This window comes from Idiotropiscis lumnitzeri, chromosome 19 (genome assembly GCF_059441095.1).
Source record: "Idiotropiscis lumnitzeri isolate Australia: NSW breed Sydney's pygmy pipehorse chromosome 19, RoL_Ilum_1.0, whole genome shotgun sequence".
In the NCBI taxonomy this organism is placed as follows: domain Eukaryota; kingdom Metazoa; phylum Chordata; class Actinopteri; order Syngnathiformes; family Syngnathidae; genus Idiotropiscis; species Idiotropiscis lumnitzeri.
This window is the reverse complement of record NC_142409.1, coordinates 12,216,654-12,235,186: the sequence shown is the minus strand read 5'-3', so window position 1 is coordinate 12,235,186 and position 18,533 is coordinate 12,216,654. Positions and strand designations below refer to the sequence as shown.

General features: G+C 48.3%; 2 protein-coding genes across 6 annotated transcripts; both read left to right on the top strand.

The window, feature by feature from the left end:
* The first annotated feature begins 441 nt into the window (after nt 1–441).
* On the top strand, nt 442–10,172 carry map7d2b (MAP7 domain containing 2b). Of its 5 annotated transcripts, XM_088283310.1 has the most exons (17): nt 442–588; nt 915–1,045; nt 1,876–1,959; nt 2,237–2,397; nt 3,349–3,484; nt 4,513–4,602; nt 5,316–5,408; nt 5,521–5,615; nt 5,699–5,772; nt 5,854–6,047; nt 6,165–6,303; nt 6,778–6,958; nt 7,034–7,138; nt 7,224–7,287; nt 7,771–7,918; nt 8,047–8,309; nt 8,591–10,172. In XM_088283310.1, exons 2-16 carry the CDS (start codon nt 1,006–1,008, stop codon nt 8,285–8,287), a joined length of 1,845 nt encoding a protein of 614 aa, XP_088139436.1. In that variant the 5' UTR covers nt 442–588; nt 915–1,005; the 3' UTR covers nt 8,288–8,309; nt 8,591–10,172. The 5 variants fall into 5 exon arrangements, with proteins under 5 accessions (XP_088139436.1, XP_088139435.1, XP_088139437.1 ...); XM_088283309.1 differs by lacking the exon at nt 915–1,045 and having other exon boundaries at nt 477–588; XM_088283311.1 differs by lacking the exons at nt 915–1,045; nt 4,513–4,602 and having other exon boundaries at nt 477–588.
* Nucleotides 10,173–10,862: 690 nt separating this feature from the next.
* Nucleotides 10,863–18,485, top strand: LOC148318628 (uncharacterized). The gene is made up of 10 exons (XM_088282461.1): nt 10,863–11,102; nt 11,500–11,543; nt 12,094–12,705; nt 12,816–13,580; nt 16,400–16,545; nt 16,630–16,750; nt 16,856–16,919; nt 17,002–17,178; nt 17,241–17,343; nt 18,080–18,485. The coding sequence occupies exons 2-10, from the start codon at nt 11,509–11,511 to the stop codon at nt 18,091–18,093; spliced, it is 2,037 nt and encodes a 678-aa protein (XP_088138587.1). The 5' UTR covers nt 10,863–11,102; nt 11,500–11,508; the 3' UTR covers nt 18,094–18,485.
* The last annotated feature ends 48 nt before the right edge of the window (nt 18,486–18,533 follow it).

Here is an 18,533-nt window from a genome sequence, read left to right as displayed (position 1 = left end):
GCAGGGGCGGCCACCAGCACGCCCGCGACCATCGTGAGGAGAAGCGGCTCAGATAACGTGGATGAACTATTTTACATTTGCCAAACAGTGAAGTTACTGAGCGCTGCAAACATAGCAGCTAAAATAAAGGCTCGGAAATTCATTTGAGATAATTGCAAATTGGCTGTTATCAATTAATGAATAATTCGTCCAAGCCACATTTAAAGACTAGAATTTAACAAAGAAGTAAAGAGTGCAGCGATTTGTTTTTCTCATTTATTCCAATTTTTATTTTTCACCATAAAAAAAACGTCATCATGGGAACAAACAGCTTGGGGGGAAATGGAAACTCGAATTGTCCAATAAAGAAGTTTAAAAACCAAACAAAAAAAAACAGCTTGGAGTTCAAGTCACGCAAACGTGACGTCATCGCGTACTCACCTCAGCTGGCGTCGGTCGTGACGTCACGGCGCCGCCAGGGGTTTGCCTGCTGACTCCCGCACGTGCGCCAAATGAGAACACGTGAGGAAAAACGTGTGTCGAATTCAAAAGCCTGTCATTTTGGACATTGCATACGGGCTGTTATTGCTATCGTGATTGTTATCAAAGGTTAGTCTCGAGTTGGTTGCTTAGGTGATTTGACGAGTGACATTTCGTCAAATGGATATGCAAATGAGGCGGCGGTGACGTGCTATCTAAAGCTAAGCTATAATATATAATATATAATATAATAATAACTCACAGTGTTGGAATGAAACCGTGACAAAAGTGTGCCACTCCTCGTTATTGTTGCTGTTTTTTTTTTAAGTATCGGTTACGACTGAATGCTAAGCTAAATTAGAGCAGGTTGATGAGTGAATGGAAACAGACCGGAAATCCTCCCCCTCCGTTCCCCTCCTCCTCCTCCCCCCTCCATCCCTCTCTCCTCTTCCCAGCATCCCTCTCATCCTCCTTCTTCCATCCTGAGTCATCCGAGTGCTTCCAAAGTGCATCTTGGACTCGGTTCTGCCCCGGCTCGTCCTCATCATGACCCAAGTGGTTCAGACCCATCCGGCTGCTTTGACAGGTTACTTCTTTTTCTTCATTTCATTTCACTGACATGCACAAGAAAGGATTAAGGGAAAGCCTTTGGAGCATTTATTCCATATCAAGCTCAAGGTGCGTGCACTAGTATACTCATTGTCTTCACTAGTAAGACAATCCGGTGCCCGTCTTACTCGTCATGTTTTTCTCTACAGCGAGTGCGACTTTTTGACATAATAGTAAAAAACGTTGACCATATGCTGGGCGTCTTGCAGCAGTCCCACTAGTAAGTTGTATTACTGGTGTTTGTGAAATGTCACTAGTAGGACATGTCATTCTACTAGTGCACTCTGAGAGATTAAAAAGAGTGCACTACTACTTGTACATGACTTGGCCAGTTTGAAGTTTTGAATGTGGAAACTGGAGGTGAATGTCTTGTCAAGCTTTTATGTTGAATTTGAGGCATGGGAATGAGCTGAGCAGTTTGAAGTTGGAATAGTTTCAATTGGTCATGCAGTGCGGAAATTGAAGAATGTGCAAACAGAAAATCATTTGTGTCTCTGCATTATTCAAATTATGATATTTGTGATGCAATGTCATTTGCATGTCAGTGGTTGTTCCAATTTTTATAATGGAAAAGATTGAGAGGTCCACCTATCAATTGAAGGGTTCTTGTTGATTGACAGGTGATTATTTACATATTGTGTGTGTGTGCGTGTGCGTGTGTGTGTGCGCGCGCGGACGTAGGCATGCGTGAACTCCGCAGCGGCGACGGCTCAGTCACGTTTTCCTCTCCAGCTTATGTTCTATATTTACATCTGTGACTTTCCTTCCAGCATAATGAATCATGTCCCAAAACAAAAATGTTTACAGCTCTGGCCCCGCCTCCTGACACCCCACCGACCAATAGGAAGGCGTCTCCATGTCGTTCGCCCTCTAGTCAAAGGAGCCCCACAGGTCAGCTTTGACCATTTTTCTCTCCAGTCCATTTTTTTTGGTCTGCATGTTTGCTGACATTGCTGAGCGACCAATCCACTGTTGTTAGTCTGTATGTGGCGACCAATCCAAGAATGACTGAATCGAAGTGATGTCATTTAATCGACGACGTGCCCCGATGCTCGCTCGATTCACTCGATGATCGCAAAGATGACCGAACGCAATCCACGGGAAGATGTTGACGAGCGCAGCTTGCACGTGTGCGTCCACGTGTAACCGCATCGGCGTTTGTGCGCAGAGCTGTCGGAGGCGCTGCGGGACAAAGATCGGCGCGCTCAGCAGCAGCTGGAGCGCAGCGGGCAGCAGCGAGAGCGCAAGATGGCGGCGCAGAGGCGTAAGGAGCAACAGCGCCGCCTGGCGGCCGAGGAAAAGCGACGGCAACAGCGGGAGGCCGAGAAGGTCAGAGGTCACTTTGACTTGTCTCATTTGCATTCACTGACCGAAGGGGCAAAGCTGAAAATCATATTTCATGTTCGGACAATCCAGGGACGCATGATTATACACAACACACGTGTGTAACAATTCCCCACATTCTTAAATCGTTCTTCATGATTTAATCGACATGAAGTGTGTTCTTGTGTGTGTTTGTGCACACACAAGCGGCCGGTGGCCTGTGACGGGTGAACGTGCCCCCGAGGCCGTCTGGTCCTCAGGGGGCGTCGCCATTTTCATTCAGCACGTCCGTTGCTGCGCTCGCAGTCAATGACATCATGATCGGTGGCCACGGAGAGCGATGACGTAGCGTTTACGGGAATGCGACGTCCATTTTATGTTGTGAGTTTAATTTTCTCAGAGCTTTTCTGCTTTTATTATTATTATTATAATTTTTTTTTTTTGCCTTAAGTATCGGTGGCTGGTATCGGCAGCCTCCATAAGAAACCGATACCTTCAAATAAGGCCAGTATCAGCCTGATACCGCTACCTGGTATCGGTATTTGCCTTTCCCAGCTCCTCTAGAGGAGACATCATGTGAGGACGTTACGTGTCCACGTGTGAGAATGTTCCATGACTGAAGATGCCTTCCCTAAAGGGAGAAAGGTAAGGCAGTAGAAGGCAGAGAGGGAGGGGGAAGATGGAGGCTCTGGGGGAGGGGAAGGAAGGAGAGCAAGTGAGCGAGGTGTGCCGCGGTGCTCTCTCTCTCTCTCACTCACTCGCTCTGCTCTGGCATCAAAGCGGCGAGGCTTCACGCCAAAGCAGAGCAGCGGACAGGCGGCGAAGGGGCGAGGCCGCTGCGCGAATGCGGTTACCATGGCGCAGCCGTCACCCTGCGCATCGCCGGGCGTGCGTCGCCGTAGCGATGGCTCAGTGAGGGAGTGTCTCTTCTTCCCCGTGTCTGAACGCAACGAGCAGGAGAGGCTGGAGGCCCTGGTGCGACGGAGAGCCGGGTGCGGCGGCGAACGAAGGGGAGGAGGAGGCGAGGCCCACGAGCAGCTGGACAACAGGCCCAAGCGATGGACGTGGGGGGGGCCGCCCGATGGCGTGGAGGGTGAGTGTCACCGACGGATGCTGGAGGTCACCAAGGAGACAAAGAAGGAGGAGGAAAGGGTGTGGAGGCGGCTGCAGCAGGAGATGCTTTGTCTCCTCCTCCTCCTTCTCCACTCCTTTCGTGCGTTCAGCTTTAGAAATGTGCCACAGGTGTGTGCGTGTGCGTGTGCGGGTGCGGGTGCGGGTGGAGGGGGTCGCATCGCAAGCACGTAACCTTGACGGCAACACGGCCACGTCAACCTTTCCCTTGTGTTATTTTCCATAGCAGAGCGTCACTGCCTCGCGCGTCACGTGACGCATTCGCAACGCCGGCGTCAATATTTCATTACCAGGCCGTCCTGGCGCTGACCTGCGATCGGACCCGCCCAGCGGCCCGGTTCACTGCAGCACAAGCTCGGCCGCCATTACGCGACCGAGACGTGTGCGCACACGCCGTCGTTTCGTGTTGGAGTACTTTGACCCCCCCGGTCACATAAAAATGGAAAGATGATGTCATCGTCGCTTGGACGCTCACCTCACTGTGAATGTTTGGCCGCCATTTTAAAAGTGGCTTCCTACTCTTTGTTGGATTTCCTGATTGCGTCATCATGACGCGTTCTAGGCAACGTGCGTATTTCATTCTTTACACGTTTACATACATTGGAATTTTTTTTTTCCAATCTACAAATGGCCTGGCCCATGTGGCCCTTGAGCACAAAAGTCTGCCCACCCCTCCTTCAATTGGACGTCAAGTATGATGTCATCACGACGACGCCCTCGTTTGTATTTCTTGATTCTTTTATCTTTTGATTCATTGAGTTCGGATATCAAAATGGAGTGTTTGAGTCTCAGCTTCGGCCTTCCTTTACGTGTTCAGCCGGAATGCAGCCCACCCTGACCCTAAGACGAGCACTCTTCAAAATGGATAGCTGTTTTTTCCCAGTTTTTTTCCTAGTTTTCCTGAACACATCATCAGATGAGCGTTAGTGTGCATGTTTATTTCCTGTCTGCCAGCCAACGTAACGCTTTTGCTTCCAACCTGTGGGCCAGGTAACACTAAGACCCCGCCCTGCCACGCCATTGGCTCCGCTCAGCCCAATGGGCCCCCCGCTGCTTCCAGCACCCACCGACCCCGTAACGGTACAGATCACGTGACTGTGTGTGCCCCGCCCCATTGCTGCCATGCAGCTCGCTTGTCGCCGTCTTTGCATGTCGTCGTCACGGCTCTTCTGGTCCGTGTTTGCGCTGTGCGTGTTTGTTTCTGTTCAGATGTGATATTCACGTGCAGTACAGCCATAAAAACATCGGCAACCTGCCTCATGTATGTGTGTATGTTGTCATGAAGTCCCGCCCCCCGCCCTCGGACCAACAAAGGGCTGCGTCTCTTCCTGTCCTGCTGATGTTTACTGATGCACACTCAAGCGCACACACATTCAATATTGACGTGATAATGCAGAAGACAATCGACCCAAGAACAAATGGAGACATTCAATCCAGTTCGGATGGGCAATGAAAATGAAGTGGTTCCTTGTTTGAATTGAACATTTAATTCCGAGATTCTTTCGCGGCCTTCCAGAGGGAGCCCTTTGCCATCGAGATGAACGTTTTGTGAGCCTCGTTTAAATTGAGATTAGACTGCAAGCGAGTGACATCGTCCCAAAAATGTCCCATGACTGTCGATGAGTTCTCCTGCGTCGTCATCATCGTCCATTTCATGATGAAGCAGATTCTTCATCACCATGGTAACCCGGTGACATCACTCTGTGGCTCGTCCGTCGTTTTCTGAGCTCGCGCTGACTGACTTCCAGCTGACTTCCCATCTGTGACATTCCCCGTAATCTTTTCTTTGACAGCTTGTGAATTCCTGGCTCCGCCCACCCCATCAGAGCAGCCAATGAGCAAGCAGCTGTCCAATTCGTCCGCTGCCCTCAACTCCTCAGAGACCGGTGACTCACAAACTTGCACGTCTTTATTTACTCATCCATTCTCTTCTTGTTAGCATCTACCGCAACGTGTGTGTGTGTTTGCGATTTTGTGTTCTTGTGTGTCACCGAGCAGTTTCTTCCAACAAGCACAGACCTCACAGAAGTTCCTCCAACCGCAGAAGCATCGCCGCATTCCCAGAGGAGTCGTCTCGAGCCAGAACGCCCACGGTTGGCGTGCGCTCACACCACACAGTTTTGTCGCTACTGAATCTACAGAATTCTTTCGCATCATTCCCAAATGTCACTTCCAGGGAGAGCTTCCTGCTCCACCTGTTCGAAGTTCATCCTTCAGAGCCAACAGTAAAGGTCCTGCGACGCCAAAAAGGTACACACGCAATGAAACTAAAAGTGGTGGTGACAGTTCATTGAATGAATTGTTTCACGGGTGGCGTGGTTTGGGTTCCAGGATGCGAGCGAGCAGAAGTCGGGCTCAGTCGCCCTGCTCGCCGGGTCAGTACCCGCCTTCTCCGCTCCGGCAGAGGGCCACCACGCCTGGCGGCGACGACAGGGCTCACCACGGCACCCTGGACAGGAAGTCTGCCAAATGTGAAAGCGTCGACAAGAAGATGCCCAAATCTACCAGCAGAGAATTGTGTGCAGGTGACAAAAAAGAAAAACGCAAATGTCGCCTCAAATCATCGAGGTCAAAAATGACACGCATGGCTTTTGGCCCTCGCAAGTTGGCGTGAAGTCTCGTATTCCCCCGGCGATTTTCAGAGTCCCCGGGAACGCCGACGGGCCGCAGCGTGGGCGGCACCATGGACGCCGAGGAGGCATCGCGGCTGCTGGCCGAGCGGCGCCGCCTGGCTCGCATACAGAAGGAGCAGGAGGAACGGCAACGGCAGGAGGACGAACTGTGAGTCCACTTCGAGTTGAACATTCTCAACATGGAATGATTGCTTCAGCATCTTTGCTTTTATTAAACGCACTTTAATTAATTTTATTAATTCATTTAAGAGAAACTATTTTACATAAAGTGCGCGTTTGTGTCGTTATATAACTTGTTCATTATTATAATTAATTAATTGCAACTAATTAAAAACGAGAAAGATTCAATGAAAATCAATGTCCAAGTATTCTGAAATTTTAAAACGGTTAATGAATTTCATGAAATTATTTACACATCATTTAAAAATTTATTGATTTATTTTTAAGTTATTTTGTTAATGTAATTATCTTTTAAAATATACAAACCCCAAATATGTCCTATCATTTATTTTTAATTTGTCATTTTCCCCAAAACCTTTTTTTTTTAAACCTTATCTATGAGAATGTGCCCGTTGTCAAGAAGCGAACGCCGCGTTAGCTCATCACTTCCTGCTTCCCGCAGTCTGCGAGCCGAGGAGGAGCGCATAAGGCAGCGGGAGGCCCGGGAGCAGCAGGAGAGAGCGGCGCAGCAGGCGGAGGAGGAGCGAGCCCGGCGTGAGGAGGAGAGGAAGAGCAGAGAGGAGGAGGAACGCCGGCAGAAGGAGCAGCGATGGAAGAACATGCAGGAGCAGCTGGACAAAGAGGTCCTCCTCTCCACTTTTTGTTTCTTTTTATTTTTCTTTGTTTTTTTTTTTGCTGATGTCTTTGTTGCTCATCAGAGGGAGGAGGCCTTCCAGCGAGCGCAGAGAGAAGCCGAGAGGAAGAGGAGGGAGCGAGAGCAGCTTCACATCCAGGAGGAGCAGGAGAGGCAGCAGAGGAAGAAGGTGAGGAGCAAGACACGTGCGTCTCCTTCTCGTTAACCTGCAGCTGCTTCGTCATAGTCGTCACTCATTTCCTTCCGTCTTGTAGCGAATTGAAGAAATCATGAAAAGAACCCGCAAGAGTGACGTGGAAGCTCCGCCTGATGCTGCAGGTACCTCCGCCATCTTCCTATGTGGACACAATCTCCTTTTAGACCTTCTTGAGGCAGCACGTCTGCCTGCCTCACAGTTGGGAGGTCACTGCAGTGTGACTCAGCAGCCGCAGACAGGCGAGGAAACAGCGCCCTCTGGTGGGCCGCAGCAGCACTACTGCAGTCCATTTCAAGTGAAAATGTGGAAGCTCTTTTTTCAATTTCTAAAATAGAATCTGAAAAAATTCTGTGTTTGAATAAAAAAAAAAGGCTATTTTCCAAATCAAGATTGGTTGTCACAAAATACCATAAGGGGTCAACATTTTTTTTTAAATAATTCATCCATGTACATAAAGTCAAGGTACATCATCCAATGTGACACTAAAAGTTTGAAGATATTTGGGTTTGAGATCAAAAAATGAATACGAGACAAGACCTATCAGTCAGATTTTCCAAGACTAATCACTTTGAATCCAAAATGAAATCCAACTTGTGCGTTGTCAGCGTGCGATGTGAGGTCCGAGATGGCGCCGCTGGTCCTCGAGGAAGACGCCTCGACTCCCGCTGAGGCGCCCGTCATCCTGCTGGGACCGCTGGAGAACAAAAGCTGCGTTGATGAGCTGTCGGACGGCGTCCAGTCCATGGACGTCAGGTAAGGCAACGCAAATTGTACGAATGTACGAATGACCAAAGAGGAATGAGAACGTCATCATTCAAAAATCAAAGCTAATCTTTTGGTCAGCATCGGTTCCTGTAAGTTGTTCCATCTGTGTCCGTCAGTCCAGTGTCCAGGGACGAGCCGGCCAGCGCTCAGGAGTTCTCGCCAGTGACGGACGGACCGGACCGCTGCTCCCTGGAGCACATGATGGACGTGGAACCGCAGGCGCCGCCCTTCGCCAAGCTGCGGGCCGGCAGCGGCGTGGGCGACCTTAACGAGAACCTCCTGATCCAAGCGTACAGCACCGCCGCCGAGTCCTCGCCGCTCATCCACGGCGTCGGCCCCAGTCAGGTGGACTTGTAATCCGCTGGATGTGGACGCGCAGGTACGGGGTCATATTTTTAACCGTTGATACTGCAATGGTAAAATGTAGACTTTTTAATACACATTGTTGATAAATGTAACTTTGAAATACGCGGATCTGTTGTTTAGTTGTCTTTTTCTTTCTCTCTTTTTTTTTTAACGCCATAACACTTTATCTACTGTACGGAGTGTACAAACTACCTTTAATATTTTTCTTTTTAAGCTGTCAAACTCTCAATGTAACGACTGTGTTTCCAGCTTCACAGACACAGTGGAATATTTTCATTTTTATTTTTTTTTTAGGAGATTTGCATCCTCAGCTTCTTGACTAACTGCAGCAGCAGTGATCGCCAATTTCCCTCCGGGAACAGCCGCTCGCTGCTCATCATCATCCAACCTGATGGGCAGCCGAAAACATCCCAAAACGAGCACGCCTCATCCCCACGTCACTTCTTCAGTAACTCGAAACTTGATTGGTGGATTTAGTGATTGAATGATGACACATTTCAATTTGCCAATTTGTAACGAGTCCCAATTTCTTGTCATGTAGGCACGCTGCCAAGCAAAACAACGCAAATTGATGATTGCTGAATATTTTTGTCCGTCAAGGTTTCATCATCTCGATGAATTCAGTTGGCGTGCATGCCTGAGCTGAGTAGACTCCACCGCGCTATCCATTTCGAATTTGAGCCATTAATCGGAGCATTAGAAAAATCGGGCTCAAGCGATGGTGGCCTTCTTTTGAGATGAGGGCGCTCACCAAAACGAGCTCACAAAAGGCTGGGCTCATTTTCAAATGATGGTGGTATGATACCTACCAAGGTGAAGTCAAGTCCAATCAGGTTGGGGGGGGGGGGAGTGGCAGTTAGAGAGACAAGTTGCTTAAGTGGCATTTAATTTCTTGCGATTTCTGGAATTAATCAGCCAGTCCCGGTGTGTTGCATCACATCATTTTGGAATCAATTTAGCTGTTGAAATGTAAATTACAGCCGTGGCCGGGTCTCCCTTCTTAGCAGTTTACCTCACTAAAATCATTCCTGCAAACCATGCATTTAGCTTGTTTTCACCATCACACCATCTCGGACCGATGACGGTTTATTTATTACTGGTGCCATCGGAGAACGCTTCGACATCCGGATGACATTTAAGAGGCCAAAAAGATGATGACGATTATTGATCTGATAACTGCAGATGTTCAAAAAGGTGTCTGTTTCCTGCTGAAGTCCTCGTGGGCTGTCTTTAATGCCGCACGCTTGACTCGGCTTTTGGGACACATGTAAATAGCGTAGATGGGAGAGAAAACGTCTTCACTGGAGATGCTAGCGGACGCACCCGTAGCTTGGTTTCTCCATACGGTTGATTTGTAGCCTGTAGCTTCGGCTCCGGCGGACATTTTGTGGACCAGATTTCACCGCTGGGAGCGAAGAAATGTCACTTGGTTTTGAGATGTACACTAGCCACAAAAAGGTTGGAATAACAAGCCGTGAGGTGAACTTTCCAGACTTTTTGCAACGTGGGTACGTGTGTAGTTGTAAAGCACCGACTAACCACGCTAGCTGCAGTGTGTCGTATGCACTCTTATTACTCGACTCCATGCTCACTCTCGCCCCCGCAGCCCCTCAAATATACCTCACCCGTGGACACTCGTCACCTCTGAGGCCTTCAACCTCGAGCGCACCTCCAAGTAGCCACGCGGGAGGTGAGGGAAGAGCAGACAAACATGTTTATACACTGGTTAGCTTTGCGCTCATGGTGGCTGCGAGGCCAACATAAAGGCCGCCCGTGTCTCCTCTAGTACTCGTACGCCACAGCCTGGTTGAATATATCATTGTAGACGTGATGCATGGATTACTGCTAAGTAGCATCAATAAACTTCATCAAGCTATCAAGTGTGTCTTTCTGTCGTTTGAACGATCTACAGCAGAATGTTTAAATGCTCATTTGTGTGTTATTATAATTCTGCAGATATGACTAGTTTCATTATTTAGTTTTGAACGCGTGCCCTTTTGGATTTTCCTCTGACACAAGCTTGTTATCAAAATAAATCCGGATCAATCAAAGAAAGCTACATCCAGAAGTTTCTCAATTAATTTTAAGTGTTAAGAACCTTAACCATTCAGTGACTTCCAGACCGGTCGCACAACTTTCAAGTCTTTTCCACAGCTGACTGGTTCGTGTAAATCCTTTAGGACTGAAGTATTTTTTTTCTGTTCTCTTTATTTTGGTTAGAACTCAAGATGCAGCTATTTGATGGCGTCCCATCAGAAGAAGTCTACTGGAGATAAAAGCATACGCTTCTTTTGGTCTGCTTGGAGTAAGCAACCCATCAATCTAGGAATGTTTTTCATTTAGCAACAAGCTGCTTTAATGATTTATTTTCATATGACTCCTGAAAGTTAAATCCAAATCTATCGCCACGTAAACCAATGTTTTGGACAACCTGTCTACTACTTGACAGCTGTGCGTCACGAGTGTCCTACGAAACCAGATTTGGCGTAAAGACATGGAAAAATTAACAGTTGATGGCGGTAATGCGTCTACATTTCATTTACCAACTACCTAAAAACAAGCGAAGAAGAAGCATAGCAAGAGGAAGGAAGACGCGACAAAATACGGACGCGCATTCGGCCATTTTCCGTCCCATTTGGGCGGCGAAAAGCAACTTTGGCGTGTACTTGTATGAATAAATAGGGCTGTCAACTCAAATCATCGAGTGTCGTATTGTGATTTGTGCTTGTGTGTATATCATTTTTGAAAGCGCCTTGGTCGCTGCTGCGACACAAAACCGAGGACGTCTGGGTAGACGAAGGGGCAGGTATGTAGCTAAATGCTAGTTAGCATCTTCATGCATGTGCTGACACATCTTTTCGTTTTATTCCAAGCCTTTGTCGAAGATTAAAGTATAAGTAGTAAGTAAAAAATGGTTATTGAAGCGCTACCATTAGAGTCGATGCGCTACGAGCAACCACTGTGAACTCCACGTGATTAGCGGCAGCATCATGACTATAACTTGAGATCAATAATTACAAATTTATTTTTTATTGGAATTTAAACACTTGTTCCACTTCCTCTAAACTTAGTAAATTCCAATAACACCTTCAGGCAAGCTGTGATATTTCTGTTGGAATCATTTACAACATAAGCCAGTGTGTAAAAGTACCACGTTGACATTGTTCTGACAGAACTTTTTTTTTTTTTTTTTATCTTCAAAGGCAGCCAGAATGTCCAGACGGATGTCTCTGTCACCGCAAAGCAGGTAGATGCATTGACAGCGCACAGGTCCCATTTGGCCATCCCTCCAGAATTTTTATTTATTTTTTGCCATCTCTCACATGGTCATGTATCACGTTTCTGATTCCATTACACGTTCTGATTAATTAGAGCTGAGGATAACTCATGATGAATTAATGTGTTGATTTGTTTTCGTTAAATTGATGAGTCAATAAAAACGTTTTCAATTTCCACCCTCTGTTTAAAAACAGGATATTGGTTCAAATTGACAGTAGAGAAAATGCACAAACACAAAATGGTTATGGTTCACTTACTGGTTTGGTTCATAAATCCGCAAACATTGTTGAACATTGTTTTCCAAAGTAAATATTTCAATTATTAATTTCAATGTCTGTAAATGATTATTAATTTGTAATTATAGTCTTTATCTGAATTTGATTAAAAAAAAAAAACATTTACAGAGATTGAATTTGCGTGAATTATTGCTATCGTGGCCGTCCAAATTCTTGTAGGGACTTATTGTTGTATATTCCAAAAACATTCCATGCACTTATTGTGACTGCTCTGCTGTCCAGGAGGCCACCATGGGACGAACAGAGACCTTACCGAGCTTCAGCAGAACTGTATAGGAGTCTATTGGACTGGAGGCCCACTGCCAGAGATGAAGAACGCAGGTTTGGTGAGGACATGTTCTCAGAAGGCCAGAGGAGATTCCCTCCTTCTCCGCAGGATCGCGTTTGGCTTCAGCAAGATCAGGAGGGAGGTTTTCGGCGGCGGCCGTCACCTCGACGCAATTTCAATGACCACTATGTGCCAAGACGCTCCCCCCAGCGGGATGGCGGTTCCGATGCCGACAGACCAAGCAGGGGCTTCAAAGAAGACGCCCGGAGTTTTAATAGCAGAGGAAGGTCACCACGTTCGCCTCCGATGTTCCGGAGGGAACAGTTGCCGCTGCCCACTAACAATCTCTCAGGTCAATCGCAGGGAGCGCCAGACTGGAGGCGGGGAGCAGAGTGGCGAAGCCAAGGGCGGTTCCGAGACAGCAGCCCCGGTGTTAGATCCGAGGAGCAAAGAGGAAGCAGAAGAGAGAAGAGCGCAGAAGGTTCGAGCAGAAGTAGGCAAAGAGAGGATGTTCCGCCCCTCTTGAAGCGACCGAGAAGAGAAATGGACGGCCAACATCAAAGCGGGTAAATTAACAGCCAAAAGAAACTTGTGAGGCACCAAAACATCCGGAAATCCTTCTTGCGTTGTGCTTCCTTTCTCTTGTTGATGTTGACGTGTCCTCTCGCTGTCGCAGGTTCAGGCGGGACAACAAGGATTTTGGGGATCAGCGCGACTCACCCGACAAGGTTGGCAGAGGCTTCCGCGGAGATCCACCCGGCTTGGGAATTCCTCACTTCACTGAGCACGGTCAAGGATTACAAGACAACAGGAAAGCACCGCGGCGGGAACACTTGGATAACGACGGACAGCGTGACATTGACATGTGTCACAAAAACGCTGGTTCAGCGGGCTCCTCACAGGAACAATTTCGGACTTCGAATAGCAAGCCGGCGATCCGAGGAGATTCCAGAAATCGCCACTTTCCAGATAATTGGACGGATGGCTTGGAAAGCAGGAGGAGCCCCTCGACGCAAGAACAAGAAAACATGACCAGATTTGACCGACAAGGTGCCCCCACAAACCAGAGAGGGAGGGGCGGGTCTCATCCGCCCAGAGGGAGGTTCACTCACAACGGGAACCGGGCCGACTTTCAGCCGACCTCCCGGAGCTACCAAGACCTTCCTCGTGCGGAGCCCAGAACCGGATACCGATCCCTGATGGACACTTGTTACTCCAATGCGGAGAAGGAAGACAAGGAGCCCAACTGGACACCAGATGACAGACGCTCGGAGCAGGTCCAGCCTGCCGGTGTGGACCGAGGCCTGCACAGGAGCGGCCTGGACGTGGACTGTCCCCGGCCGCGCGTGTGGGAGGAACCAGACTCCAAAAGCATGACTGTGGTAACGGAGGAAACGCTCACCATCAAAGTGGACATGAGCTGGACCGCCCCGCACACAAGGTAAAGTATTCCCATTGGTCCTCGTCGCTCAAAGTCCAAGTTAGAAAAAAAAAAAGCAGGAAGTGGAAAGAATAAAAGTTAGGGTGGGTTTTGACTGGGAAGTGGATGAGTCGCAAGAGTGACTCTGACATCCGGAATGTTCTCCAGGAGGACAGCATGTGACAGAAGGTTGAGCGAAAACATCTTAGCATATTGTGGAAATCCAGAAGGAGAAAAGAGAATTCAAATGGAAACATAAACATCAGGTGGCGCGTTTTGACTTGAAGTTCACCAGAAGAAGCTGAATTGGAATGCAAACACCTCATGACACGTGCTGACATCATCACATCTTCACTCACGCGTCTTCATGGCATCCCTGGAAGAGTTGGAATTCCAAAGGATGATTTTTGCTTCCTGTCGCCAACGAGAAGCTTTTTTGCGTAGATACGACGCATCGGGACGGACGAGAACGAAGTCTGCACCTTTCTGCTGCATCAGCACATTTAGAATGCGTGCGCCTCGGAAATCGCATCAGGAAGACGTTTAAAAAAAATAGCAAAAAGAATCAAGTGGAAGGTGAACATTAAGAAGCCTAAGCAGAAGAGAATCAACATCCAGGAGGACGTTTCAGTTGGTGATTCGAGACATCGTCGCCGAAGCTCTCATTCAACGAAATGTTTCAATGTACCATCTGTTGGCTCGCTAATTTCTGGAACGTGGTATGAAAGATTTGGGTGATCAGGATGAAGTCTAAAAAGCTTGGTTGGAATGTGGCAAAAACCGCCAAGGCCGCTCTCAAGCGAAACGTGGTCATGTGACGACTCAAATGGCTGACGAAGGAGGAGAGAGTTGAAAAGCCGTGAGAAACGTTTCTTGATCGACACGACGTAGAGACGAAGGAGCATTTCAAGTCAACTTCATTTTGAGCAACTAATGGATGGCCTTCCAGCTGAACGTGGATATTGAACATGATGAAGAGTCGTGTACATTTGGGGCTTCCGTATTTTTCATTTCTAGGAAAAGTAACCGCAACAGACGTCTTTCCATTCCCAATATGCGAACGACCATCTTTTTCTAGCCACAGTAGCGTATCACTCAAGTCCTGAAGTGAAGTAAAAAACACAAGTACTAGATCGCTTGAACTCAACATGGATGCCAAGAAACACGTTTGCTTAAAGGAACCACAAAAGTGTGGCCAACCTGTTGAGGATCCCGTCTTCATTTCAAGGTGGAGACGTCCGTTCAACGCTTGTTCACAAGTCCGAATGAACGCAGAGGAATGGAAATGCAGCGATGGACATTGTTCCTTCCAAACTGACAAATTGGACAGGATGCTGATGAAAGTTAGCGGAGTCATCTTGATTGAAAGGAACTGCCAAAAAGATCACCGGCATTCGTCCTTCAATGTGACTTTGGCAAAGAAAATATGAGCTGGGTCTTTGAATCGCAGACTTGAGGCGACGCAAGAGTGTCAACGAATAGCACGTGGAACCACCAGGTGGAAGGATGTGACGTCACTGCCGTGACATATGCGCACACTGGTTGTTGCGTAACTGTGAAGATGTGATGCAAGCTCACACAGTCAACCGGATGCAGTTGTCAGGAGGAGGGAGAAGAAAAAAAGCAAGAGGCAGAACTGAGATGGCCGCAAAATCAAGAAATGAAGAAGTGAGGTCAGATCGGCAGTCGGACCGGTTCCGACCATGCAGGACCATCACCATGTGACACAAAAGTACGTTGGTACTTTCGGTGAGTCACGTGTGGCTCGGCATCAAGACACGGGACGAGAAGAGGAAGTGACATCATCGCATTCCATACGAAACTTTAAACGACTTAAAAAGTTATCCTGTGACGCTGGATTGTCAGTCACAGCAGAAGGCGGGAACAAAAAAGAGGAAGTGACATCACCATCATTAGCAAAGCGTCGGAGATGTGAAGATGAGGAAGTGACATCATTGCCAGTAATTGCTTTCGGCACTTGAAAGCGTGCTCAGGACGTGATCTGAGGTCAGGCCGTGTCGCGGGCCGCCTCGCGCCACCGTCATGTGATCAAGGATGTTTCTCGCGTGTCAAATGTGGGCGAGGTCATCGGGTGCCACAGCGACAGCCGTCTTCACGGCCTGCGTCGTCACTTCCGCATGCGACGCCGTCGTTGCCTGCTTTGTTTACCCGAGCGTTATTTTGAGCAGAGTCGTAGCAAAGTTGAAAAAAAGTTGACTGCAAGTTACAAAGTTGGTCAGGTAAGTCCCTTTTGTTCTTTTTTGTGACGTCCTTTGAACTTTTAAATCATTGAAGTGGAAACTTATTTTCAACGGTTGACTTGGTGTGAGCGCCTTCTATCAGAGACCAAGCCCAGACGCAAAAAGCAAAAGTCCACGATTGAAGATGCCACGCCCGCAAGTGTTAACGGTTTAAACCCAAACTACGATCGTACTTTACTATGACTTCCAAGTCTCTCATCCATCCGTGCTCTTCTCCTCACTTGGGTGACGAGTGAGCTGGAACCTCCTGAGGCAAGAGGCGAGCTACAACTCGGACCGCTCGCCAGCTAATTTTCACGGCACCGCAAGTCAGACCAGACCCATTCACACCTGCCAAGTTAGTCCTCACCGAAGCGATCCTGCCTAATTTTGGAACGTTGGAGGAACCCACGTGAGCAAAGCGAGAACATGCAAGCTCTAAAAAGAGCCGACTGGATCCGAACCCCACAACCTCAAAACTGTGCTGGCCCTCGTTTCAATATTAGAAATAAACGACAATTATGTGTGAGAATATGTGAATTTTGGGCGAGACAAAAACTAAAAATGGTTGAACGTCCGTCTTCCTCCTCTCCCTGGCAGCTCGCTGTGTTACTCCGCAGAGCGCCAGCTGTCGATGGATCTGGTCAACGTGGGCCGCCAGCGTTTGGATTCCATGCCGGAGAGCGACGGCGAGCACGGGGGAAAGTTTGCGCAGGAAATCATCACGCTGGTGCACAGTGTCAAAGGTCAGGATTGCATGTTGGCCTGCTCGCTTGACGGGAAGTTGCAAAGCGCTTCATACTCCCTGTGTGTGCGCGTGTGTGTCGCAGAGCTGTACTTTAAAGGCAACAGCATCATGCTGAACAAACGTTTCTCTGCGCCGCAACAAGGCGGTTACGGTGAAGAGGAGGAGCCGGGGCTGACACTAAACCAGCGGTTCTCATCCAACCAGTACGTTGCATTCGTCGGAATCAGTCCAAATCAGAGTTATCCGTGTCACCGGTCGGCGAATGTTGTCGACATGTTGGACTTGACCTTCTTCACGTTCATCCTCAGCATGAACACGGCGCTGCCGCCCAACGACATCCCGCCACTCATTCCCAATATGAGCGGCGCGCAGGTGAAGTCGACGTCCTGCCGTCCCGTCTCGACGCCGGCGGACGCCGCGTTGACTCACGCCCGCCGTTTTGTTTGCTTTGCAGACCTCGCACGGCCCCGGCGACCTGAGACACGACCTTGAGAGGCGGCGGCAGAAGCGACTGGAGGGCATGACCGTCACCATCCGCGGAAGCGGCCAGCCGGGCCCTGCCAGCGTCCGCTACGGCGGCGCCGATGTCATGTTTTCGGACGAGCGCGACTACAGGCGGGACGGCAACACGGTGAGTCCGAAAGCACGGCTGACCCGCCTGGCGGTGAAATTGAACCTTGTGTGTGTGTGCAGGGTCCCGGGCGAGGAGGTCCTTACAGGATGAACTCGGGCGCCACGTCGAGGTTGAAGAACCGACCGCCTGTCAGGATGCAGAATCACCACAACAACAACGAGGGTACGCTGAAAATAGAAGCCATCTGTCCTCTGTAGTGCGTCATTAAAATGCCAAGTGAGCTGGAGCGTCGGGCACAACATGCTTTCATCATAATTGCAATAATATATTTATTAATATTAAAAAAAATTGTTATATTAATAGTTTAGACATATTTATTACTGATGGGGAACAGATGAGATCCATTTCTGAAACGTCATTGCTATCAATGATCATGCATTCAAAATCCGGATTGCGCAAACTTTTAGAGGTCAAACTTGTGAGAGGAAAAAGTAAAGACATTTTTGAAATGAGCATCAAAAATACATTTCGGGACACACAAATAAATCCATCTTGGAATCCAATTTGCCGTTGACAATTGTTGGTTGCAGTCCGAGTCGATCCCAGACCACATGTGGCTACTGACAACTCGTTTTAAGTCGTGCTGAAATTGCATAATCGCGTCGATCCCCTTTTAGTGTTCGACTTGTTCCCTCTTGCAGCTCAGCACGTCTTTTTTAGATTTCTTTTTCCGCGCCGGGCTTGTGTAACAAGCGCGTCGGCCGCTCTGACCTCAGACTGCATTACAGCGCTCGTCCAATCCTCTTTCGTCTCCTCGCTCGGCCACGCCCACGTGGCTAAAAATCCTCCGCCGCTGCCGTGATCCGCATTAGAGCTGCCGCCTTTTGACTTGACCTCAATTTCTTTTTCCCCCCTTGCTGTGTGTGTGTGTGTGTTTGTTTGTTTGTCCTCCACGTAGGTCCCAGCTGGTGACGCCGCTCGCCAACAACGACCAGTTCCAATGTTTAGTCTGCCCCACCACTTCCCCTGAAGCTCTTTCCTCTCATCCCTTTAAAGTGAGTCCATGTGTCAGTCCATTGTTCTCCATGTAGTCTTGTTTTAGTTTCTACCTGTTCCGAAGGTTTGAGCATTTATTCCATATTCGATGAGCGCCATGCATTGTTTTGCGAGCGAGTGCAGCACATACTAATATATGGACCTTAAGATGGAAATCTGAAAAAAAATGCTCAAATACCTTGCCATGTGGCTCTTCTTGATTTCTTGTGCGACACATGGAACCGTAGGCTTTGAGCAGATCCAATTTATTTTTGATCTGTTGTGACATGTTATGTTCAAACAATAAAAAACAAACAAAAAAAACTTTACCTCATGTTTTGTGTTGTTTGTAAACGTTGATATGAAACAATAACAGA